The following is a 26,685-nucleotide window of genomic DNA, read 5'->3' as shown; positions in this document are numbered from 1 at the left end:
CGTCAAAGCCAGGCGACAAAAGCACAAAGCAAGCCGATCCACTTTTCCATGTTGATAAGAGCATTAAAATGAGAAAAAATAATGGGACAAAAAAAAATCTAAGGACATTTAGAATAGATAAAAATGTGTGATTAATTGCAAGTTAACTATGACATTGATGCGATTAATTGCGATTAAATATTTTAATCGTTTGACAGCACTACTTAGTATATGATCTTAATGACCTTTAATTGAATTGGTATAGTTTATTATATTTTACTTCAGTGCCACTCACTAGCTGAAGATGTCAAAGAGGCCAAACGATAGAAAGGTGCTGGGTCTTTGAGGGGAGAGCGCCCACAGCTTCTGGACTCTGTGGGTGGTCATGCTGGCACAGTGTGAGGCACTGCTTGCAGAGGCAGATGGCCACCAATATGCTCAGCCTCCTAGGAAAACACTGGCAGCTTTATCCCAAAGGCCCCTTGTCATATAGAAGACATTAGCACCTTACTGCAAGGAGCAAAGGGCTAGTGTAGTCTGAGTCAAGAGATAAAAATATTTTAAAGTGTGGGTGGCACCTTTGTGAAATGTATGGCGAGTATGGGTTAAAATACCTTACTTATATGGCAATATCTGTTGCAACACTGAAGTTAACTGTGTAGGCAGTTAGATAAAGGTAAATGTGATGTATTTAGCCATTAGAGAGGCTGAGTGCCCGGGAGGGGAGAAGGTTGTCTTTGTCCATGAAGTGTAGGTGCTGCAGTACTATCTTGCTCTGTCTCTCTTCTCCCATGAAAAGAGAAAGTGAAGCAAAACAATCCAATAACTGCAGGACGTCTTATTGCCTCAAGAACGTTTGGTCTAACAGAAGTAGGTTGCACACATAGTGTAAATGCACGCACACAGAGGAACTAAAACACAAGCTTAATTCCGCTTTAATGCACACTACCCCATTCCGGTTGTTGTGTTTTTCCTTGCAATGTTTGGTATGCTTAGCAGACAGAATATGGCAGGATAGAGGAACAGGATTGGCACCAAGAGACACACACAAAAAAAACTCAAACCATCATGAAAAGCAGTACTGTGCTGGGAAATGTAATTAAGCTGAGGAGAGAGTCCACTTTAGTGTGTGTGTGTGTGTGTGTGTGTGTGTGTGTGTGTGTGTGTGTGTGTGTGTGTGTGTGTGTGTGTGTGTGTGTGTGTGTGTGTGTCCTCCCCTTTTTCCCCCTCTGACTTGGGGGGACAAGACAGTTATTTGTCGCCAAAGGACCAAAGCACTATTCAGGTCATTAAATGTTTGATTGGATAATTCTTGGCGATCAACTCATACCTGAAAGCGGGTATTAAAGCCACTGTATATGTGGTACAATGACACAAACCTTTTATCCAGAGGAGTTTTAGGAGCCATTAGTGGGTAAATATTAGTAATTAGCCATGCCATGAAGTTCAAACTACTACTTGGTACCAGTTGACAATTAAAACTGATATGTTCTAGCTTAATACACTACACTGCATCTGTAAGGTAAATCGAAACAGAAAATCCACATTATAGCCACTGTCTTACTAAGTCTAGGATTTATTGCCATTACATTTTGTACAGATATTCATAGTCTGCTGACTTTAGTGATTCTCTGATGGTGGCAGGCGTCATTTTTCGCCTTACATTGCAGGTGATATATTCGGTTTGGGTGGCTGTAAGGCAAGTTTTGTTGGCGGTCTTCCCCTTAAAAAACGCATTAGAGAAAAAATACATTGATTTTTGATTTGATCTTAATGGTAAATAGCTGGATTTATATAGGATTTTTATCAAAAGCATTTAAGAATTTGCCTTTCATTCACCCATTCACATACACACTCACACACCAATAGCAGCAAGTTACCATGTAAGGTCTGAACATCAGGATCAATTTGGTGTTCAGTCATTGTCTTGCCCAGGGACACATTAGATGCTAGATCCTACCCACCGAACGACAACACAAGCCTACTGCGCAGGTGTTAACACACAGACGGTTATTTGAACTTCTAAGGTATAACCCTTATAAGTAACGAGATGTAACCCTAACCCTGCCTTTTAACCTAACCTTTCAACTTCAGTGTTGACGCTTGCAGAGTATGCCAGATTTGTTAGGTGATATAGCATCTACCCAAGGACACTCTGACAGGAGAAGCTGGGGATTGAACCACCAATCCTGTGATTACGCTCTATCTCTTGAGCCACAGCCACACTATCTTTTATTTTGTAGCGTCCTCAGGATGGCTTGCTGGCTAACCATGCATCGAGCGTTGTATTTATTGCTAATTCTCAAATGCTAGCATGCCAACACGCTAAACTACAACGGCGTTGGAAAATGTTACCAGCTAAACATTAGCATGTTGTTACATTGTTATTATGAGCATGTTAGCATGCTGATATTAGCATTTAGTTCAAAGCATGGCTATGGGTCAATACCACCTCAAGGGGCTGCTCGTCTTGTTTTTTTTTTTACTACCTTTCCTTCGTTCTTTTTCTGCCGCCACCATTTCCTTTGTTCAGCCTTTCTTCTGTTTCTTGCTAATTAATAATTGAACCTCATTGCAAGCTCAAATCTTTGGAAAAAATATCTGGTCCTCTGAGACATATCAGACATATCTCCCCATTCATTTTTTCATATCCAGCTCATGTTTTATCATTACTTGGTATTTTTATCCATGTATGTGCTTCTTAATGTTAAGAAAGGAGGACTTAAGGGAAAAAAACAAAGTATATAAAGAAAAGAGGGCTTTTATTGCCTTAATAAAACAGTGTCTAAGGCAGTTGGACAGATCTTTGAATTTGCATGGGGGGACTAACACAAGTTATCACACCTGTGTCATTCCTTCAGACTGGATAGATGTTACATCTAACATAGGGTGAGGGACGGGAGAAGAAGAAATTACTGTCAATACCAACCTTAACCTCCCACATCGTCCACATCAGTGACAACTGGATGGGTTTAGTGTGATTTAGAGACAGGACACAGAGGGAGTTCCCTCCACTCCCACATACTGGAAATATGCATATAATTACAGAAGGAGAGAAGGACAAGTGGCAGGAGAAGATGAAATTACTGTAAAGCATCATCTATTGGCCTACCACAGCAGGGACTGACAGATGGTTGGGTTTGAAGAGGACTGAATCGCTCTCGTTCTGCTGGTCAGAAGGAAGCTTGCCTATTTGTCTCTGTGCTTCCACCCCATGAGTCACACTCTCTTCTCTCTCTGAAGTGCCCCTGAGGCCCATAGAAGGTATATCTCTCCTCTCTTTAGACTAACCTCCATCCGAGGTGTCACTACACGCTGTTCCTGTGTGCACTTAAGATAACACAGTCCAGCTAAACGCTCTGAATATCACTTCTGCAGCTGTAGAGACAAGGTCTCCCTGTGCTTTATCATGCATGACCGTTTTAACACCGTCTCCACTTGCACCCCGGCAGCCTTTATCTGACTCGCTGGTATGGGCTGAACTATCAGGGTCACGCTGAATCCTAGTGTGCGTGTATGCTAAGTGCCAGTGTGGGTTGCTTTCCTAGTCAGGTCAATAAGATAAAACAACAGTAACAGTGTAAACTCCATCTCTTATATAACCAACTCCTGTTAGTTTAATGTGTCGGCCAGTCAATTCTTGCCAGTTGAGCAGAAGAACCAACACATGAAAATCCTGGAAGCCCACTGAAAAACAAATCATAATTGGATAATAATTCAGTGTTTTGGCAGGCTTGGCACTGTGTTGACAGGATTATTCACCTCATCCATAGAGAATGACTGTGACTGAAATAAAAGGCTTTTCTCCAGTGAGGAAAGTCCTTCCTGTGCCGGTGCCTCTCCTGTTCTCCCTCCCTGTTCGCACATTGCTGACAGTGTGCTCTTAAAGGAGCACATTTAATAAGGCAGCCAGTGTTTCTGTGCTTCATATTTGACTGAAGTGTAAAGCTGCATATGCAAGAAAAGGGTGATGTTAATAGGGATTTTGGTGGTTGGCACCACTGTGTCCCGCATGTAAATGGCCTCCAAACCCCCCGGAGCCTCCGACTTATCACATGCTGAAAAGGCTGCTTGAAATCGCAGTAGGGATGGAGTCCGCCTTTAATGCCTCCCACTGTACGCTGAAAAACCTCAGCATCTCTGCAGGACAGGGAGCTCACTGTGTTCCTACATAGCATATTAAATGAAAATACTTTAAATGTGGACACAATTATAGCAGTTGACTTGAAGAGAATATCCACATCGACAAACAAAGTTTCCATTCACTGTGTTCAAGTTGATGTGTAATAGCGTCAGCGAGGAAACTGTTGCCCAGTTAAACTGTTGTTAAAGATCGATGCTAATAAAGATTAAACTCTTGTGTCATCATGCACAGTAAATACTAATGGATCATTGGAACCGGCTCTGACATTAGTGTGTTAAAAGCTGCTGGTCCTCTGTGCCTTGTGGTGACACTCTGACAGTCTGACAGCAGTGACTAGCTGGGCAAACTGTAGCCCTGCGGTAGTGCTGACACACTGAATTAGTAAAAAATAGGATGTAAAAAGAGAACAAGCTATTACAGTCCCACATGGTTTTGTCACACTTTAAATAGATGCATTCACAGTAACAGAGACAATAATTATAAACCTATATTGCACTTATTTTACAAAGTTGCTGCCAGAGAGGGAATCAATACAAGAAGAGTAAAGCCATTAAAACAAAGATAACGATAGGAAGCATTAAATAAAAGTTGAAAAAGATAGTAATAAGAAAGTAATAGTAAAGGCCCTCTCAATTCAAAGAAAAAAACAAAAACTTCATAAGTGTAGCCTGAGGACTTAAGGTTGAACTCAAAGTCAGCAATGGAGGTGGCCAGACTGAGTCACCCTTGGTCAAGAATGATTTTGCCAACAGGGAACATGGAGAAAACAATAGAACCACTGACACATGTGTGACCCTGACCAATGAAATCTTCTGAGTAGATTCTATTTAAAAAGTAGGATTAAAGGGTAACAACCGTTTTTTTCCAACCTGAACTATGTTTTTGTGTCTAAGTGACTGATGGGAACAGCAATCTTTGAAATTGGTCCAGTTGCAGTTGGCAGCGACGAAACAAGCTACAATGTTTGTTAATAGGGCAATTGTCCAGCTTGTATTTACCTTCACAAAACTCGTTTTGTGAAAAAAGTGTCTGACAACGTTATGGAAATGATTTCTAATGAGGTCGAACTTTCTGTTGAAGAGTAAGATCCTTATTTTAAATGTAAAAACATCCGCGAAATTGCGTTCGCTAAACCCACCAGATCAATGTAAATAAACATTAATTTTAGCATTGTAAAATACACTTCATTCAAAGTTGACAGAAACAAAATAAAACTATGAAATGCCGTTTTGGGTCGTCTTTCCAGTTTTCCAACCATCGCAACTCTAGTTTTGGTTGAAATCAACACATAGTTTACCGATTTACATGTGAAAATAGGTTGGCTCTATACACGCTAAAAGTATTGCTTTTTTAAATAGAGTCTGGTGGGTTTAGCACTAGCAACTTCAGAGCTGTTTCTGGTTAAACAGAAAGGTCTCAACGAGGTTTGAAAGGTCTCTGTAGTATTTGATTGGTATTTGGTTTGAAAGTATCTCTGAAGGGATCCTTTCCATAATGTTGTCAGACACTTGGAATATCAATCTGAGCCTGTCAGTGGCAAAACGAGCACTTCTGTGAAGGTAAATGAAAACTTACATTGTAGCTTGTTTCGCCGCTGCCGACTGCAGCGATCTTGCTTAATGCTGGACCAATGTCAAAGATTGTTCATATCATCAGACACTTAGACACAAAAACATAGGAAAATAGGGTCCAGGTTTAAAAAAAAACGGTAGTTACCCTTTAAGCCCATGAGGCAGTCAATTAAAATGACATCATCAACTGGGCTAAATGCTGCCGTACAGCTTCAAATTGTATAGCAGGACTGTATAGCAAAACAAACAGGATAAATACTTTCCAGTACTGAATACATGAATACATTTTAAAACTTCTCTGAGAACATTATGAAAAAAATAAATATCAAAATATATTTTGGAGGAAAGGAGGTTTATATTTATTTATACAGAAGGTTTACTTTGATATTGTATTAAGCTTTTCTGTCCTCTTCTTTTTTTACGACCAGTGTTGCGTCATCAAGCCATGGAGATGGATTAACTTTGTGAACTGATCTAGTTTTCAAGGGTGCAGTAGCATCCAAGGCTGATGGGCACAGGTCATTAAAGTGGCTAACCAAATCATTTGTGCGTGCAGAACAAGCCGTACGTCTGCTTTGACTCAATTCGGCTGATGAAAATTGAATAGTTGATTGAGCATTAAGGATGCCGGAGCAGATGGTTCATTTGTCCTGCAAAGTAACAACTTTAAAGGAGCATTAAAAAGAAATACTTGTATGATCAGAGATAACAATTCTCAGTATAGAGTTCTCACATTTAGTGAAAACTAAGTGACAATTGTTCAGATACATGCTTGCATCGTACTACTCAAAATCTGACCGTGCCTCTGGAATCCGCTCTGCTCTTCCTCTTTTACAACTCATCTTTTTCATGCTTCAATTTTAGCTGCAACTTCAACTCCCAACTTGTTCAAACCTCTGTGGATCTTGTTAAGAAATGCTCCTCTTTTTGTCCCATTTTCACTCTGACTACACTGTTAATCAAAGAAAAGGCAAGTTTTGTCTCTGCTGACAGTTTCTTTTTGTTGGTGGTAAATTTTATCCCTGAGTTGGCAGACCAGACGGTGATGAGAATGTCCTCAATAATACATTACGTGTCATTTAGCTGATGCTTTTATCCAAAGCGACTTACAATTGCTATATATTGGCGTTTTTCCATTACATGGTACCTGCTCGACTCGCCTCGACTCTACTCGCCTCACTGTGCGTCCGTTTTCCATAGCAGATTTTAGTACCGCCTCAGCGTGGCTGGTCGTCATAGCGGCGCCGCAGTAAACTGCCGTGACCTAACGCGACACAGAACGTGGAAGGTGTGTTGTTGTTGCCACAGCCAGAAGACACATTTTGTTTCAAATGAAGCTGGAGGCAGTCCAATAAATAAAAAGAAAATAAACACAGCTGGCTAAACTATTTAAAAATGGCGGGTTTGTTCAGGACACCCCCCTCTCTCGCTTTCACGTCACCTTTTGGTATCGCCTCAGCTCGCTTGGAACCTCGACTGAGGTGGTACTAAAACAAGTACCTGTTAGCAGGTACCAGGGACTTTTTTTCGTAATGGAAAACCAAAAAAGGCGAGTACCACGTAATGGAAAAGCACCATATGTCAGAGGCCACATGCCTCTGGAGCAACTATGGGGACACATTGGTTGATGTATCACAGTGGGAATTGAACCCAGATTTCCCACACCAAAGGCATGTGTCATATCCACTGCGCCATCACCACCCAATACAGCACCACCATGCTGAATACAGCTGATCAAGTATGGTTCGTTGATTAAAAAAGAAAAAGCCGATTGCGCGATTACAAGATATTTCATATTTTAATCTTCGAAAGCCTCATTAGACCACTCTCTCTCTACTCAGAAAATAAAAGAAGTTCTAGAAAATGAAAAATAACAGAAGAATCTCGTCTCACTCATTCACACGTTATTCAAATGGCTTTTAATTACCTCTGACAAAGACAAAGAGCACAATACAGCAGAGTACAGCTTGTCACAGAATGAAGACTGTGAATGAAATTTGCTGATTAACAACCTTTTAAATGTACGGTAATCGCAGCGCCATCTGCCAACACCGCCATTTGTATTGTTTACAGACACATGTGATAGGATAGAGTTCCACTTAAAATAGAAGGTCTGACTCAGATAAGCAGGAGACAGACAGAGAGGGACAAAGTGTCATCTGTGCACTGTTGAACTACAGGTAATGATGGAGTGTCTGTTGCTGGAGTGGTGTGACTCCCTGTAATTGTCTCTGGGTTGAGGCTGTAGCAGGGATGAGTCACCTATGTCCCAAATGTTAATCACCATGGCTAGCTAGTCTGACTAAACACCATACCTGCGGTGACAGAGCTTTCACCATTGCAGTCCCCTCCCTCTGGAACTCCCTACCCATACACATCTGTGACTGTACTGACCTGGACACATTCAGAACACTAATTAAAACACACCCCTTCAGATTAGCTTTCCACATACAATAGTCTTACATTTCTCACCTGATAGTTACTGGTTTTATTGTTTTTAAATTGCTTTTAATATGCTTGTTTTATGTGTTGGTTTTATTGCTTATCTGTTTTTAATGTGCTATATGTGCTGGTTTTACTGTAAATTGTCTTTGAGTACCATGTAAAGCGCTATATAAATACAATTTATTATTATTATTATTATTATTATTATTATTAAACAGGCCCTCAGAGGAGAGGCCAGACCATTTGGCTTCACTCCATGGACCTGCTCCCCCAAACCACATCCCCAACCTCAGTTCAGTTCAGACCACACTGACTCTTTAACTTGGGATTTCTTGGTTAAGTTAACTCCCCAACCTCTAGAAATTAATTGGATAAATGACTGAAATGACCTTGTGTGTTTATCTTGTTTAGTCACTGCTGCAGTCATAAGGGTCTAAGCAACCCATTTGTGTTATCCTCTGGTGCGCAGGGAGATTTCATACTAAATTTGTGACACTAGGGAGGCTGGACTATTTGACATAATGTGAGTGAGTTAGATAATCTGTGGCAGATTTTCCTCTTTCTTCTTCCTCAGCTTGAAAATAATAGAAAGGTCCTTGTGGGAGACCTTGCTTTGTGCCGACTCCAATTTTCATTTCAATTGCTCTGTCAATAACTCATACGTCAGAGACCAAATCCCTAACAAAGCCGTGATTACGTTCATCAAACTGAGTGAGAGGAACACCTCAGTGAAGGAGTAATGCCGAACCTGGACTCAGGTTTTTCACCTTGGCTTGATGAAGGTTCAACCTGCATTTAAATTTTGCACAAAGGGCAAGTTCTATTAGCAACTTACATGGGGTTTGTTTTGCCTGAATACAGTATGTTCACATTTCACACAAGAGAGAGTCTTCTAAACCAAGTATCGTATAACTTCCACCAGAGCGAGAGACCTTTATTAATCTCACCTTCCTTCTCAACCACTTACACGTGTCAGGCAACATGAGCCTTATTTATTTAGACACTCCAATACACCCAGCTTTGAATTCAACACCGCTGCTTGAAATGGAAATTGGTCTGCGTTAACGGAACTGACAGTAGGAAGGGCACGCTGGAGCTTTTTTAAGCTAATAATCATCAGAATCGTTTGGGCTCAAGCCACAGAAAGAGAGAGGCAGTGACAATGCTGCAGTAGGGTGCAGGGCTCTACAGTGCGACCGTTTAACTTGCATTTGTAACTAAAAATAGATGTGTGCGAACTGTAAAATGTATGTGGGAGCACATATGCGAATAGCCTAAAGTAAGGGTATTTTCATACTTGCCGTTTTTTCAGTGGCGGTTCTACATTGATACATTGAATTACACCCTGCATGAGACCCCCTTTGAACTTTTAGGGAGGAACCGTTAGCTCCTTGGTTACTGCCTCAAATTCTATGCTTGGCACACTTTTAGTTATGACTTGTTAAACTATACTTTGTCACGAAATACAGTTGTAGCAAATAGCAAATGTTTGTTTTTGAAACTACCTACAGATTTGAAAATTCTGTTGGCTAATTACAGGGCCTAACATTAACCCAAATAATGGAAATAAATAATAACTGAACTTGTAACAGTTTTGTTGCAAAGCACAATATTATGGTGAAATTAGATCTCATGTTTGTTGAGTTAAAACCAAATTATTGTTGTATAAGCATAGCAAGCATCATAGCAAAAAGTCTAACAAACGTAAGTGTTATACCCACCAATTAACATTCTTGCCAAATAATGATGTGAGCTAAACTATGATCTTCTTCGTCTTCTACTGATCTAAAGTATGACATTCAATGAAAAGGTGAAATAAAAACGTTTTGCACGTCCGGGATCCATTCATTATAAATGCACTTGCATTACAAGGAAGAAGGCAGGACGTTGGCAGATGCTAAATCTTTGTATGAAAACAGGTCACAACTTTTTTGCAATCGATGTCTAGGGCTTTGTAGAGTTTGGTCAACAGTGTCCTGCCTTCCAAAAACAGACATCTAGATTTTAGTGGACAATTTGCAAACTTCACTGCTGTGGTGAGACAGCGAATCGTCCACTATTACCTTCTCTTGTTTTGTTTTTTAGTAATTTTTTAGTTCTTCTTTCTGTATGATATTTGATCCATATGTTATGTTAGGAATATCACAAGCCCTGATCTGAGAAGTGCTTTTAGCAGTTGCAGTTGTGGAGGAAATTACTAGACAATTCTGATGTGCAAAGTCCCAAAGCAGATGTGGCTGAGCAGATTGCCTTCGCAAACCCTTGCTAAATTATAGCCAGCTGTCACGCACAGATAGCATACAACCAGGAATGAAATCAGAATAGGACACTTCTCTTCACTTTTAAATATGTTGAGAGGATATTAGATCACAAAGCATGGCCAGTCCCTTTCTAGGAAGCTTATTCAATAATTCAAGTGGGTGTGCTAGTAAGGTTGCAAATTCTAGCTTTGCTGACATAATAGATGGTTCATTTTTGACTCCCCTGAGGTAGAAGAATAAAAGATTTATGAGCAAATTTGGTCACTGCCTGGCAATGCGTTAGCTAGCACTGAAGGTGGCCTGTTGGCATTACAGATAATCAATCAGCATTGAGTAAGGATTTGATGCCATAAAACATACTGTAGTGCTTTCGCTTTCCTATTGGTTCTATCATTCAGTCAATCAGCTTTTAAGGTAATGCAGCTCTGTAACATATCCTCTTATAAAACACAGGCCAGTGCTGCTGACATGTCCTCTGCTGGTCCCTATTAGGAAGAGGAGTCATCCCCGCAGGGACTAATGGCAGCAAAGTACATTACAGGTGTGTGGCGCAGCCTGCTGCCCTGTGGCATTGTGAGATGAGATTTTCCCTCCATATGTCAGCCCAGCCGCCCAAATTTCATTACCTGTACCTGCGAGTTGGAAGTAACAAGACTTTATTGCCAGCATTCGAAATCTGTCACCCAGCAAGAACAGAGTTGTTTTCATAGCGCCTCACCAGACTTGAAATGATGCTCCAGGAAAAATATCCTGATTCTGCACTGTGTCACACACACAGAACTGCTGGTGAATGTGCCGCTCGCTGTCTGACAGCAGCCTCGGCTTGTGTGAGTTTCTAAAGATCTGTGCTGGTCCAGAGGCACATATTCCCCCTGCGCTCCACCACGCCTCCTCTCTCTTTCATAACAGCCCTTTTCACTTAGTCCCTCTGTTGTCACAGGAACAATCCTTACGCCTAAAAGCCTGTCAGCATTCCCTCACTCACAGCGGAAAACCAACACAGGTAATAAGTACATCAGGTCTGCAGTTACAGCAGTGTGTGAGTGACAGTTTTACCGCAGTGGAAAGGAGGTGGTCGGAGGGAATGAGCTTAATGGTACACAGCAGAGCTATAAAAATCCTCTCTTATACCAGGAGCCATGACAGGAAATCCATGCATCTTGGAAGTTCAAGGGCCTCTCTTACTCACTGATTGATGTCACTGATGATGCATGTGAGCATAGGAGCTTACTAGGAACAGAGAAACAGTATAATATTGAGCTGAGGTATGAAATGTGTAGATGATAGAAACATACCGCCTCCAGCAGAGAGAGAGAGAGAGAGAGAGAGAGAGCGAGAGAGAGCGAGAGAGAGAGAGAGAAAGAATAAGGAGCAGATGGCGTTATAAAATGATGACATGAAAAAGAAAAAAACATTCCTTTAAATCAAAGCTTGGCTAAGCTGATGAAGATGTGATGCATCATTTGGCTTTGAAGTACCTCTACATGCTACACACTATACATGCACACATTAGCCATTCAACAGTTCACTAATGACAGGCTAAAGAACCATCTGCATGTGTTGTAATGGATGGAGCTGAGTGCAGATGGGAGAGGCCGGACCTGCCCACCACTTGCATTTCACTGTTACCAGATCTACATCTTGTCATCTCAAATAAGCGCCTCGGATGCTGGCTGCATGTCTTTTGTGGTTGTTATCAAAAATCATGCATCAACGCTTCAATAGAAGGACACATTGATTCAAGTACAAGAGGAGAGACTAGTTTTGACTGTGTTGCCAACTACTACAAATGAAGTAGAATTTGGTGTAAATATTGAAAGGAAGGAGATATGTTGTCGACTTCTAAAGCCCAGATCTCTCCTCTCCTCTGAGATCATGGCGATTTGTCTCCTGTGTCTCCGACATCAAGAACAGGCTTGTGGGCCCAGTGAGGGAAACCTAGGTTTGATGACACCTCCTCTCCTCTCCCCTCTCTCTCTCTCTCTGTAAACCAATTACCACCAGGCTTTAAGGAACAGGACTGGCAGGAGTGGCATGTCAGGGGGCGATGCCAACATCAAAGATAGACAGATGGTCCTCAGGTTTTACCACCTCAAACCAATCACCTGCAGATATTATTACACGATTAGCCGGTGCCGTGTCCCAGATATGAAGCCAGAATGAGGATGTATCGATCGAGAAAGTGGAAAAGATTTAAACTGAACTCAAATTCAGTATCACCGTTGTGTAAGAGTAGCTTCCATGAGCCACTGAGCTCCAAAATTGGCAGCAGCAGAGAGAATTGTGCCTAGTCTGAGGCCCCCCCATAGTGGCTCTAAGCAGCGAGCATCTTCATCCACATCCTCAGAATAGCACCATGTTATCCAGTGCCACTCATCCAACACTGTCACACCATTGTCGATTTCCACTTTTACATTTTAGCAGCTTACCTCTGTCTTGCATAACAGTGAACACGCTGTGACTTAGAGGCAACACTTTTTTTTGTCCCATGACTGAGAGACTAGGGAGAAAAAAAAGCTGATAAATGATAGAAAACCCTCTCTGGAAAGAACTACTTTGAAACTGGCAAGCAGGCAGATAGCAGCAGATGCTTTTTGCCCGGTACAATCTGTTCACTTTCTCCACACCACGCTCTTGCATCCCACCTCTCCCTCTCTGTTGTTTTTTCATTTCTCCACACGCAAATAGCCTTCCTTTGCTTTTCTCCCCTAATTACAGACCAGTGGCTGTAAGGATACTGACCCTTATTAGGATCCGAACCTCAGTCCCTTGAGACCCACAGGCACTCAAAATGCAGGTTGCGTGAGAGGTGTTGTAGAATGTGAGTGTAGAGCGAAAGTTACCATCCTGCATTTAAATTGCTATTCATAATGATCTCAAAGGTAAATCTTGCAGAGGACTGAACTGCAGGTAATGTGATTCTCTCTCTCCGGAGCAAATGACCTTTTGTGGCTTGTCAAAGCTGCCGTTCGTTTTTGACTGTAATAAAACCAGATCCGCACACAGCAGAGTAAAACTGGCTTATAAAAGTAGCCAGTCAGATGTGTGGCTGCTGATGCTCTTCATTTCAGACAGGGTCTCTCTTTTAAAAGTAGCCCCTGTATCTGCACAGACCACTTTGTTTTAGAGTGGACTATCTATTCAGAGGAGCAGCCGACCCCTGTTTTCCCTGCACTCAAGCCCTTAGCAACCCGTGGAGTATCTAACAACAGACATTTACAAGAGGTAGATGATCTTTTTCTGTACTCCTTGAGTCTAATCAACAGAAAAGTGACCTGATGAGTCACTGTGGTTTGTGGGTAGGCTTATACTCTCTTGTGTATAGATTGTCTTAACTTGGCAGCGTTTCATATCTGCATTTTGCTCGCAAGAATTGTGCCAACCCCAAAGCTTTGATCTTTGTATTTTTCAAGTATCTCCTTGTGATTTGGGGGAACATAAAGGGAACTTATTCATTTCTCTTTAAAAATAAGAGAGTCAGAAAGCAATGACAATAAGATTATCCCTGCCGTCCAAAGAACTTGATCTGTAATTGTAATTTAGTCAAGCTGGCTTCCTGCCCATGCCGGAGCCAAATTTGAAAAACTTTTAATTGCTTAGCTCCTCTTGCCACTGTGTTGCCATGGAGATGGAATCTAAGCTGACGCACGCACACGACCCATCCCAACCCCAAACTCTCCACATCACATCCAGGTCTGTCACCATAAGGGATCCTCAACTGGCCCCAATAAGGGACAAACTTCCTCATCAACACTCTCCGTCCTAAGATATAGGTGTGGTTGGTTTGGTAAAGCGCAGCAGCACTGTTGGACACTTCTGGATGTCAGCATGTTTCCCCCGAGGGGCATCCAGCTGGGTGGGCAGTCAAGCAGCGACTAATCAGACTCTTTGTACAGTTCTATACCTCTGGGCCTCTTTGTCAGGACAGCGTCTGTGTTGTGCTGTCACCACTTGAGCTAAAGAGACTGCTAATGCCTAGTACATGATTAAATTACACATGAATACACAGGGCAACACCTTACTTGAGGAACTTGTTGGACATTTTCACTCAATTGCGGGGTGCTAGTTTGCAGGAATAAATGTGAAAGGGATTGTTTACATGTTTACTGATGGGAAACAGATTGCTTCCTAATGTTCTTTTGATGCCGTTTAAGCAAACAATACAAAGATGAGATCTAGCCTACATTTAACCTTCAGCAGGCTTTTCTGGAAGTGTTGTAGCCCAGATTTGGGTGGATAGGATTCCTTTTTTCCATGTTCAACCAATTAACTTTAGTGCATTCACAATCCATCGCCACTAATGATTACAGGGATTATACATGAAAGGTATTGGCAAAAGAGAAAATGGATTCAGTGGAGTGTAAAGCCATTTTTTTCAGCTGCAGGACATAATGGGAAAACAGTTGTTTATTGCGGAAGAGAGAAGCTGCAGGGCGGTCCTGTGGAGCTGGCAATTTGGAGAAGAGATGGATCAGTGAATATGTCTCTTTTACAACATAGTTGATGCCTCGCTAAAATTCAATGTTGGTAGCAGGTGACTAGTTTTTTTTTGGTGATAATGAGAATCAGCAAGAGCTTTGAAGCAACTGTTTATGTTTTTGTGCATGTGTTCATACGAACATGCGGTACACATGACTGTGGCAACGTGTCAGTGTGTGATCGAGTGCAAATGTGATTCATTCACACGTCTCCAACGCAGTATAAGTTTCCAACATCATGCTCAGTTGGCAGGGCTTTTCCAGTCTGCTGTGTTCGCTGCTGTCAGTGTCTCTCCCTGGTGTGTCAGATCCAGCTGAGAAAGCTCTCACAGCTCCCTCATCATGACTTGGCATGCTAAGAGAGTTAGATGGTGTTGGGGTGGAGCGATGGGAGAGAGAAGGGGGGGTCTTCTCTCTCCAGCAGGCTTTATTCTCACCTCGTTCCCCATGGCACCACACACCAGCTGGAACTCACTTAATTATGCACACGGCATGGCGCAGAGGTCAACATGGCACTCAAAAATAGTATTGTGTGACCGGTTGTGTACTTTGGGGAAGTAACTTTATAGTATCTGACAAATTATAGGCCGGGACAGAATGTGTGCAATGAATATATATGTAATTACTTAGTGATTTGCAGTCATTTTATTATAAAATTGAGTACATTGTGAACTTAATCATACAAAATGAAGACAAAGTATCCATGGAAACTACAATATATTAGGGTTATTGAGAAGAATGGAGCTTGTGTCCTTTTGTAAATTGGGGGGAAAGTGAATGGGGAGATGTTGAGAGACATTTTGATGAGACCTCATCGCTATTATATTAGCAATGAAAAGGACTTCATTAACTATAAATAACAGCAGTTTTTGTTGTCTGTTAAAGAGCTACAGAACACTTTTCACACAGCACATTCAAAGTGAAATGATGTGCCATTTTAATAATTATTTAAAGGAAGATCTGGAACGAGAAATCCGTTTTTAGTATGTAGGAATGCACAGCAAAGAAAAGGGACATTTATTATATTTGCAAAAATTCAAATACATTCAGAAGTTAGAGTGAACAAGAAGTACATGATGAAACAAAAAAGAAAGCTACAGGCTAACTGCCAAGGGAGGTTACTATGCTAGTGGTGTCCTAGTAGCCTCTGGAAACAAGTGTCTGGAAATAGAAATACTGCAGAAGGCAAGGCAGTGCTTATGACAACACATTAAGAGGGAGAGCATGCATTGGGAAGGCTACTGTTCTATGAGCCAGCAGGGGGCTTAGTGCAGCCACAGGCGCTCAATGTGAAGGAACAGAGTTAAAGTTTAACACTGGATAGGGCAATGCAGCAAACAACATACAAAAAGAAAGTGTGCAGTTTAGTACTGCTTTGATACAAGGAAGGCATTAAAAGTAAATAAAGCAGTTTATATCGATGGAGGGCAAAGCTAAACAGTTCATCTAGGTCATAGGAGATGGAGGCTTCCCCACAGGTCTCTTAAATTAAGGCATTATAGTGTTGGTTGTGTAGTGTATTTGTTTAAAAAGTGAGGGAGGTACAGCGGAGGGAAGTACAGTAAAGGATTCAGGAACTCGTGGTTCAGGACTGCAGGACAATTGCAGCCTCCATCGTGTGTGACGAGGGTTTAACAATGCTCCAAACCTCTTTGACGTTAGAATGAACTACCTTTTAAAACAGTCATTCAACTGTGAATATGTACAGTATGTGTGTTGAGGTCAGATGACGAATTCACGACAGCATTTCCATTTATTGTTGAATGTCAATATTTATTCATATTTTATCAGACTCTAGAGGGTTACAGTGCAGGAACTGTAGATAATGTATTGATTATTTTAATAACTGGAAATTATTTTTGAATGTCACTGGGGTAGTTGAGACTTGTTTAAGATTGTCTCTTAATAGGGCTATTATTTTCTCTTCAGATTTTAACAAACAGGAGAAGGACTGTGCTCTCTTCTTCTTCTCTAGGAACAGTATGTCATGCTGCTGCTCAGTATTTCCACTGAGCATTAAAATTTAGCCAGATGCTCCCATTTATAATAGCATTATGCATAATATAAAACATTCCCAATGAATCCTAATACATTTAAAATATGGTTGTGTTGTTATGTTCTATTATTTGATAATGGAGTGGGATTTCCTGTTATAATGACAAACTAATATATGTTTTTTGAGTACATTTAAACACAGATTAATGCTGGGATACTCAAAACACGACAAGTATTTGCACACAAGAAAAAAAAAACATGACTGCTTTAGGTGTTTGAGAATGACTTGGCAAACCAAAACTTTTTAAAGCCTCAACGCTATTTTATCTTCATTCAGCTCTCACTCCAGGCCAGATAAGTATCTTTTCGCTCGCACCTGGATGTCCATCGATTTCCTCACAGACCAGAATGTCAGTGACAAGTGTGCCCGAGCCCCACTGATGACTGCTGAATCATTAATGACGCTATTACTGCCTGATACATCTTTTAGCAGCCGCTGTCTCATTTCTGAAGACTGGGACAGTTTTTAATAGCTTCATCTGTAGCCTTTTTTTGGAAAAAGGGCACAGGGTTTCAATTAGTAGAAGAAGTGAATGTTTCTGCACTTATGGCCTGCCTACCAGAGTTCAACCTGTTGCTTTTTCTCAATGGTTATTTATGTCAATGATGCTCTCGTTTAGGTTTTATTTCACTTCATTAAGTCCCAATTACAAACCCAATATTACAGGAAGTGGTGATCTTGTTTTAAACATTAGAGCGTACAGGCCTTTCCTGACATTAATGTGGAGTAAATGCTTTTTATTGACTGGTGGCCTTAGTTGTAGGTATTCATCTCGAGCTGCTCCCTCACATTCTCCCTACACCTTTACCCTCCTACATGTGCCATACAGAGTTGCTAGAGCCATAAAAGATAAGATGGACAACACACACACACCTACACACAGACACAGCCATGCATTGGTACAAATTTGCAAACACGTGTGCAGCAAATGCAAACATGCGGTGGCAAGATACACAAGTGTTCTCCTGATAATCATTTACAGAGCTCAGTGGCGAGGGGCAAAGTGCTGTTATCGCATGCTAGCAGCAATTTTCATCTCTCAAAAACCCTCCACACCAAGCTGCAAACACCATTAGCTTGTACATCCAGGAGATACGATGTGCACTTTCTGTAGCTGTGCCAAGTACTTATTGTCTGCTGTCATCCTGTAGAGAGATATTGAGTCCTTCTTTCTAAAGCCTACTGCTATATGCAGTCCAAGGTCCATTATTACATGAGAACAAAAGGACTTAATCCTTTGCATGTTGCTGTGTCTCAGGGGATTTGAGGAGTCCTTCAGAGTTGGATCGAACAGAGCTGATTTCAAAGCTGTTGCCTTGTTGTTTCACTTCAAAGGAAAGATTGTGATGTGTCAGTGCTAATCTGTCGTGCCCCTGATTGTGCTCATGTAAAACAGTTTATGCTCACATATAGGCGAAAGCAGGCCTAAAATACCAAGGCTCTGTTCACAACACAGAGGGCATATGCAGCTCTGTATCCCCCCTCTGTCCTGTGAGAGATTTATCAACAAGAGTTGAGGCAGTAATTCTCCACAGTGGATGTTCAATAATTAATACCAAGACACACTCTCAAGCTTATGGTGCGAGATTGGTAATTGTTTTGCCACGCAGTGTTCTCTCCCTCCTCTCTGCTCTGCATTATGTGTGTTATTAAATCCATATGCATCAGGGGTGTTTTGTTGTAGATTTATGGGCTGCATGTATAAATCGTCCATTTAATACTTTGCCAGGCAGGATGGTAATAGTGGTTTAGTTAATGTGCTGCAGCATGCTGCGCTCTCCGCTTGTTGTTCTCTCTTTACCTTCCTATTCACTTGTGGTGTTAAGGTTAGAAACATGTTGCAGAATTAAAGTATATCAAGAAGTGGGTTGAGGACAAATAATATATCTAAAATGTAAAGGCTTTATGGAAATGCTAGAGTGATCCCAGCAAACATTTTACAGGTAAAACACACATTTGACACACAGGTTTGACATACTAAATCCCAATCGGACATGTTGGTCAATTCCAGCATGTATCTATTGGAGGATTCATCCTTTGGCGACCATAAATGTCATTATAGAATTTCACACCAATCGATCAAGTAGTAGTGGTGAACTGACTGACACACAGGCTCATCAACATTAACTGTCCATAGAGGCTAATGTGGCTAAAAAACAAAAGTATATACAGTAGCCTGATAGGAGAGTGTTCAGAGCCTGTAAGTTCAACCCAATTCACACAATCTGCTTTGTCATACTGTAGCAGCGTGTGTGCTTGTGTTCATATGCACGTGACTGTGTACGTGTGCGGGCATCCGAGTGTGCTTACTTACTAGACAGATGCTTAGGGAGCCATAAAGACTGTTATAGCCAGTGCTATTAAACCTTAGCAGCTACTGTACTGCATATGGTTGGCTGCAAGTATGCAAAATCAGGATTTTTTTAATGTAGATTGATTTCTACAACAGAGCGCTGACTGCTCACATCAATACATGACCTGACCTGACCTGACGGCTTATGATCTACAAACAACCTGTTCAAGGACTTGATCAAACACTGATTTTTAAAAATAAATTATGTGTTTCTGTATGTTTGTGTGTTTAGGACTCTGTATGTGGATTTCTGCATCGTCATATGTGTGTTTGTGCATGTGTGTCCATGTACTTGATTGACTTGATGTTCACTTGTTTACTGTACTGTGTTCTCCCCTGTGTAGTGGCAAGCTGTGCCGGGCCTTACTTTAGGCGGCTGATGTGTGATGTGTTTGTGTCTCTGGCTGTGTCATAGGTGTGATGTTTATTTCTGCCTCTGGGGAGTAGCTGTGACAGCCCTTTTCAATTGGCCAAAGCTTCTGACTGAAGCCCTTGTTATAGATAAATAAATCAACCCAACCTGTGGTTGTATTTCCATGGAAATATGTGTGTGTGTGTGTGTGTGTGTGTGTGTGTGTGTCGGTGTGTGTGTGTGTCTGTGTGTGTGTGTGTTTTAGGAAAATATTCAATGTATTGAACCTTTGACCCATGCTATCTTTAAGCTTTATAGAGTGCATTCCACAGGGTGTCACTTTAGATCACCATCAAAAGCACGTATGTTTAAGTGTTCAACAGTGTGGATATATGGATGTCCTCATGTCAGGCAACATATCATAACATGTCAAAAAGGCAACATATAGCATTTTGTCTTGTCTCATTTTTCTACAAACAAAAATAATGAATGTTGTGAGTCAGATCAAAATCATAACGCATCAGAGACTTTACCGAAATCTAAAGCTGCACTTATTGATGTTTTCATGTTGTTAATAGGGCTGTAAAAATAACGCAGATTAATCCATTCCATATTGAACTTTGACCCAGAGCCGTTCTAGCCACCATTCGACTGTAAAATGAAGGAGGGAGACGATAATGTGCTGCCTGGATCATTAATTGGAACATTTACTTACTATCTTCTTCCTGAATAGGGTTGGGTACCGAAATCCGGTGCTAATGCGGCACAGGTGCCTTCATGACCTGTATCTACCAGACCGAATAGCAACGTGGATTTCGGTGCCTCATTCCGGTGCCACTGATATGTCTGCGCTTCTCTCGGATGCTCTGAAACAGACGTTACAGGAAACAAACATCGCTGCACATGATGCTAGTTAACACTACACTCGACAGCAGCTAACGTTAGCCTACCGCTAGCTAGTAGCTGGATTAAACACAGTTACAATGCTGACTGCTAACGTTAAACGGTGTAAAATGTGACTGTATTTTACTTTAGAGGATTCAACACCGGGATGTAACAATCTGCAGCTGCCGTTGTCGGAAAAACACAGATGGTGCGTTCAATGAAACTGGTAGCCTACAGCCTCGTGGTGCATTCAAAGTTGTTGTTAAAGGCCCTTTTCCCATCTGGTGGTTGTTTTTCTCATTCAACAGCAATTTACTAGTGAAATAAGTTATTGTTATAGTTATTACATTATTATTAAATCATTTAATTTTGACCATATGGCCTAGCAATAAACAAGCCTTCTTTAATGTTGCAGACTGTTGTTTAGTACCCTTATTTTTTTTCTTCTTTTTTTTTTACTTTCTTAAAAGGTATTGGTTAAGGCACCGGGCAAAAATTATGTATGCGATTAATTTAGATTAATTAATCACACAGTATGTAATTAATTAGATTCATTTTTTTAATCGATGGACAGCCCTAGTCGTTAACAATGAATCAGATGACTAGGTGTACTGTGAATGGTCTCACTCATAGTAACAAACCAACAGAGAATGATCACCCTACTGTGTAGTTCCCCTTTGCTCTATGGAGCATGTTAGCATCTTTAAGCTCATTGTTTTGGTTTTACAGCCTGCAATTTTACTGTTTTTTAATTTACTCTCATCGCTCCCCCAAGTGGCCAAAATATCAGTAAACTCAATCCTGAATCTATTGTTTGACTTTAAAGAGCCTTCTGTAATTATTTAAAACTAGTAAAAAATGTCCTCACATTGGATGTTTTTCTCTTCTATCACTGATGAATTTTAAATTCCAGAAAAAAAAAGAACAAAAAGCATATATGCACAATAATCCGAGTTATGTAGTTAGAACCATTTTAAGTGGTTGCTGTAGAAAATAGAATATGTGATTTTTTTTTTGTTTTGTTTGTATTTAACAAACCCTCTGGCCTTCCCACAGATAGAAGACATTGTTACACGAATACAAGATGAGAAAGCAGGAGGTGTAGCCATTCGGACTGTCAAAAGTTTCCTCTCCAAGATCCCCAGTGTTGTGTCAGGTTAGTATTATGTGTGCGTAGGTGTGTGGACATGTCTGTTTACTGTATGTGTTTGCACATTTACATACAGTATGTTGTAGTTTCTTGTGTGTTTCTTCCTTAATAAGGACTTGCCTTACTCCTTCACCACCCTCTTTCAAAACCACTCTCAAATCCCACTTATTTAAATCTGCTTTTAATCTGTGATTATTGTAATTATTCTTTTTAGTTGTATTGTTGTATTTAGTATGTTGTTACTGCTTTTACTGTTTCTGTCTTTGTTTTTAAGTGCCTTTGAGTACCTTTTAAAGCGCTATGCAGAATAAATGTATTATCATTATTATGATTGTGTGTGTGTTTGCTTTGTTGTCTAGAGAAAACGTATGAGTCAGTATCAGAAAGCAAATATGACCTTTTGGGCTCATTTAAATTGCTGCTTCTACAGTTGGAGGCAGATGATGTCTTTACCAATAAGCCACTGAGGAAACTGCCTCTGGTGTGCTGCCCTTGTCACACTTTTTTCTCCTTCTCCTTTCTGTCTGTGTCCATCTGTGTGTATGCACTGTATTCCTTATTGTGTTTGTGCATCTGTGTGTGCTTGTGTATGAGGATGAGTCACCAGTGTTGGACGACGAGGTCGCTCCCGCTCTCCCAAGGGTTGTTTCGGAGTCACTGCTTAACATGGCTCCCCCAAGCCCGATGCCCTCACGATCATTCTCAGCAGCCTCTGCCAAAGCACAAGGACCGGGCCAAATATAGTGCTGTCGAGGAGCAGAGAGAGAGACAGGACTGCAAACCTGTTAACATTATGTTATATTCAGACACCTACTGAGCTTTGACCCACAGCTTAGAACAGAGACAAACTCACAAAGACTTCCTCAAAGCTCATTCGTGTTTGTCCATTGCAGCTTTTGTCGAAACTATTGTGCATGTAGAACTGTGACGCCACTTCTAACCATAATTCTTTTATGAATACCAGGGGCAGACATTGTTCAGTGGCTGATGAAAAACCTTTTTATTGAGGATCCAGGTAAGTCTGTTGAGAAATCTGTCATTACATATAAGCACAATAGTGCTCAATTGAAGAGGAAGGCAATTTCAACCCCCCCCATCCTTCTGTGTGCCTTCTGTCATGTCAACAGCTGAAGCCATCCACCTTGGGAGTCTGATCGCTGCCCATGGCTACATCTTCCCCATCTCTGACCATGTCCTGACACTTAAAGATGACGGAACCCTTTATCGCTTTCAGGTACAGAAAGTTCCATCATGGGAATATCCTTGGTATGGATTGGGAGGCCTTTAAATATAGAAAAATGAGATGGTGGTAGTTTATCAGAGGGATATGTTTATTGTGTGATGCTAACGAGAGCAATCCTTGCTAAGCCTATTACTCACCCCACCAAGGTCGATACTGTATATCCCTGCTGGACGCTGCGTCAGAGCGTGAGGTGGGCCGCAGAACAAAACCTACAGGCCAGCCATTCAGCTTGTCAGAGTTATTTTTTTCTTTTCGCTCCATCTGATGCAGCATGAATGACAGGTCCCTCTGATAGCTTTCGGGGCTCCACGATGACTCATTACTGTGACTGGGCCATTTGCATCTTAATCCTGGCCAGCTACACTCGTCAGGCTCCCCTATGGGAAGCACTCAGCTGGCTGCACACTGGCTCTGCACTTTTCACTGTCACCAGCCGCTGCTCCTCCCCCTAAATCTACCTCTGAATGCATTTATCTTCACCTCTATTGCTCAAGATTAAAAGCCATTATTGTGCCTGTGCAGGGAGGGCAGCGTGTCACACTTGCTCATTCAGCAGAGGCTAAAAATATTCCCTCTGATGTTGTCGTAATGCAACAAGCCCATGTGAAATGCATTGGCCAGTCTCCATAGCTGTGTTGTAAGGCATAGTGACGGGAGATTTTTTAGTTTGCTGGTCTATAAATAGATAATATTCTGGTAGAAGACCCAGATTTAATGACGACTGTTTTCTGTTTGTTACTTTTTTGCGAATGCAGTGAAGTCTTATAGTTGTCATCCTCTCTGGCGATTATAATGGTAATAAGAGCATGTTAACCTTTTGTTCAAAACACTCAAACAGCCACATTCATCAGCGTCAGCCTTTTGCTCTTAGGCTAATTACTGTTATGAGTAATAGTCAGACTAAAATATGCGGTTGAGTGCCACCAATTTCTAATTCTGCCCTGTTATTAAGAATTCATGACAAATGTGAGTGATCCATTATTAATGGACTTGGGAATGAACTTTGAATGTGTAATATCAGTTGCAATAGACAAAAAAAAAAGAAAAAAAGACATAAATCTGGAGAGAAAGAATAAAGTTACCATTGCTCCCCAGACAGTTATGTGCAGGAAAGAAAAGAGAGTAATTTGGATTATTTGAGTAAATTAATAAACTCTGTTTATGTTTCATCCCCTTTTGTTCATCATCAGTCTCCCTACTTCTGGCCTTCAAACTGTTGGGAGCCTGAGAACACAGACTATGGTGAGTCACAACTGTCTTAATTTTTGCCTCTTTTTCCAAACCATTACGATCTTGCTAATGCCTTCAGCTGTTTCTCTGAAACAGAACTCACACTGTAGATCTGTTGTTGACACTTACTGAGTATTGATTCACAGAGCCATTCTCTGTAATGTATCTGGCTCCGAGGAGCCCGCACTACAGAGAACCCTGTGGGAAAAGCTTAGACAAACAAAATAAAGGGACAGTCACTTATATGACCACATCTCCGGCTCTCTGCATGGCATTTACTTGAGGCTTGTTATTTTAGAACACATCGCCTGCCTGCTCCAGCAAAACATTCATTAATGTTGGTTCACACAGCTGAGACCTCAGTTAAAAATTAGCAGCATCCATTGGATAAATTCCTTTTTTATTTTGTAGTCACAACGCTGACAACCCATCTGACTAACTCTATTACCCTCTACATGTCTCACTCTTTCTCCCCCCCTCCCCCTCCAGCCATTTACCTGTGCAAGCGCACCATGCAGAATAAGGCCAGGCTTGAGCTAGCTGACTATGAGGCTGTAAGTACACTGTCATTTTTGGTTAAGTGATTGCCAGGAAGCTCTCAGTTCAATGCTATCATTGTGCATGGACCATAATATCATGACACTCTGAATTTCCTGTTTTGTTTCACATCGCTGAAAAAAGAGCTGTAACAGTGTCCTCTGGGGCCTTGAAATGCCAAGATCCATTCATCCCAGCAAAAAGCAATTATCAAATTACAAACTTTTATACAAATCTGTCATTTTTGTGGAGCAGCATTTGGCAGACTATAATTCAGTCATTTCCTGGCCCCAAAAATACTTACTTGACTACTTGGCATCAGCAGATCAATGTAGTCTCAATAGGGGCATTACTGCAGTGCTGATCTCCTGCTGGTATACAATAGCAATCCACTGCACTTTCATATTCTAAATTATTCTGCAACTATATTGTCCAGTAGACTTCCTTTCTCTCCTATTTAGGTCACTTTTGTCTTCAGGCCTCATTGCTCTCACTGTTAACATGCCTGCTAGTTGGTTTGGACTTTTTTCTGTCTTTGTAATGAGGTCATGTACTGTATCTTCGACAGATGCTTGTTTGAGTGGTCTTATTAAGAATGCCCAATTTGGTATGCAGCTTTGATATGTGTACATTATGGAGTTTTAAAGAGCTTGTGAAGCTTTTATTTCTTTTATTCAAGCAAAATGTATCCTGCAATGAGTTGCACTCAATAAAGTCATGAGGTTATGGTATGAGTCGCCACATTTGTCCCTCCGTAAAACCTCAATGTTCCGTTTTTACACTTTGTTTTTTGTACGGATTAAACTAATGAGATATAACATGTTAAAGGGGAACACCATCTAAATTAAGAATTCCAATATGTTATTTCCATCTACTAGGAAAGTAATCAATCAATATTTGTGAACATGAGATACTCTCTCTCAAAGCCAGAAACCAGACAGGTAAAGCTCAAATCTGTAACGTCTGGAGCTGCTCCATAGATAATGAATGGGAGACATCATTCTTCTTTTTTTTAATACCCAAATTAGTTTTATTCAATTGAAGTGTTCTCAGTTCTGAAAACATAAAATGTACCCATATACTCAGACGATTCCCCTGGGTGCTCTCAGTGTCCTCTCAGTGACAACTTTCTCAATTCATTGTCTATGGAGCAGACTTTATACTTGATGACATCACAGATTTGGGTTTAAGCACTCTAGTTTTTGGATTTGCGATACAGTTGTTAATGTCTTAGACCATTGGAATAACATGTATGAATTTTGAAAATGGGTGTGGTTCCCCTTTAATTAGTGAGCTTCATAGGTATTGGCAGGTAAGTTATCTTAGTTTGGACAGAGCCAGGCTATCTTTTTTTCCCCGTTTCAAATCTTTATGCTAAGCTAAGCCAACCGGCTGTTTGACACAAGAGTGGTGTCAATCTTTTCGTTTACTCTCAAAAAAGGCGAAAAACGTATTTCCCAAAATGATGAATTCAGTAACAGTGTATATACCAAAACAGTGCCTATTCGTGAGTGTGGGATCAGCAGCTCAATAACGTGTTCAGGGACACACTAGTGAGAAGTCGCCTCATCTCAGCATTGGTAATCCAAAAATGAATTTACAGTAAATGGACAATGTAATCATCTAAAGGCCTTGAATTCCAGTAGCCTTCTCCCCTAATGCCACGCCTGATTGGTTCCACCAGGAAAACCTTGCCCGGCTGCAGAGGGCTTTTGCCAGGAAGTGGGAATTTATCTTCATGCAAGCTGAGGCTCAAGTCAAGTGAGTACATGAATGTACATGGGAGTTAGCACGTGTCGCCTCTTGACGTCAGAGTCATACTAACGTGACACATTTACAGCAGCAAGTAGAGAGATGTTGGTGAGATCAGGTTTATACATTCATACTAACTTTTGGCATTACATGCATAATTTGAGTGTTATTTCCCCAAGGAAGAGAAAAACGCTTCAGTGTGCAGTGTCAGTCGGGCATTGAGCCAATGCTTTTCTCATTAGCAATGCT

The 26,685-nt window shown here is 41.0% G+C and overlaps 1 protein-coding gene across 6 annotated transcripts in view; it reads left to right on the top strand.

Annotated features, from left to right (window-relative positions):
• LOC144535639 (regulator of G-protein signaling 6-like) overlaps positions 1-26,685 on the top strand; it is a 40,439-nt gene that overhangs the window by 2,630 nt on the left and 11,124 nt on the right. For all 6 annotated transcript variants that reach the window (XM_078278182.1, XM_078278181.1, XM_078278180.1 and 3 more), the window contains exons 2-7: positions 21,581-21,680; positions 22,639-22,689; positions 22,802-22,908; positions 24,108-24,159; positions 24,637-24,701; positions 26,369-26,445. In XM_078278182.1, the coding sequence (XP_078134308.1) occupies positions 21,581-21,680; positions 22,639-22,689; positions 22,802-22,908; positions 24,108-24,159; positions 24,637-24,701; positions 26,369-26,445 (452 nt within the window). The remainder of the gene's footprint in view (positions 1-21,580; positions 21,681-22,638; positions 22,690-22,801; positions 22,909-24,107; positions 24,160-24,636; positions 24,702-26,368; positions 26,446-26,685) is intronic.

Source organism: Sander vitreus, chromosome 20 (genome assembly GCF_031162955.1).
Source record: "Sander vitreus isolate 19-12246 chromosome 20, sanVit1, whole genome shotgun sequence".
NCBI lineage: Eukaryota > Metazoa > Chordata > Actinopteri > Perciformes > Percidae > Sander > Sander vitreus.
Note: the sequence above shows the minus strand (reverse complement) of the source record. Positions and strands in the feature narration are given on the sequence as shown.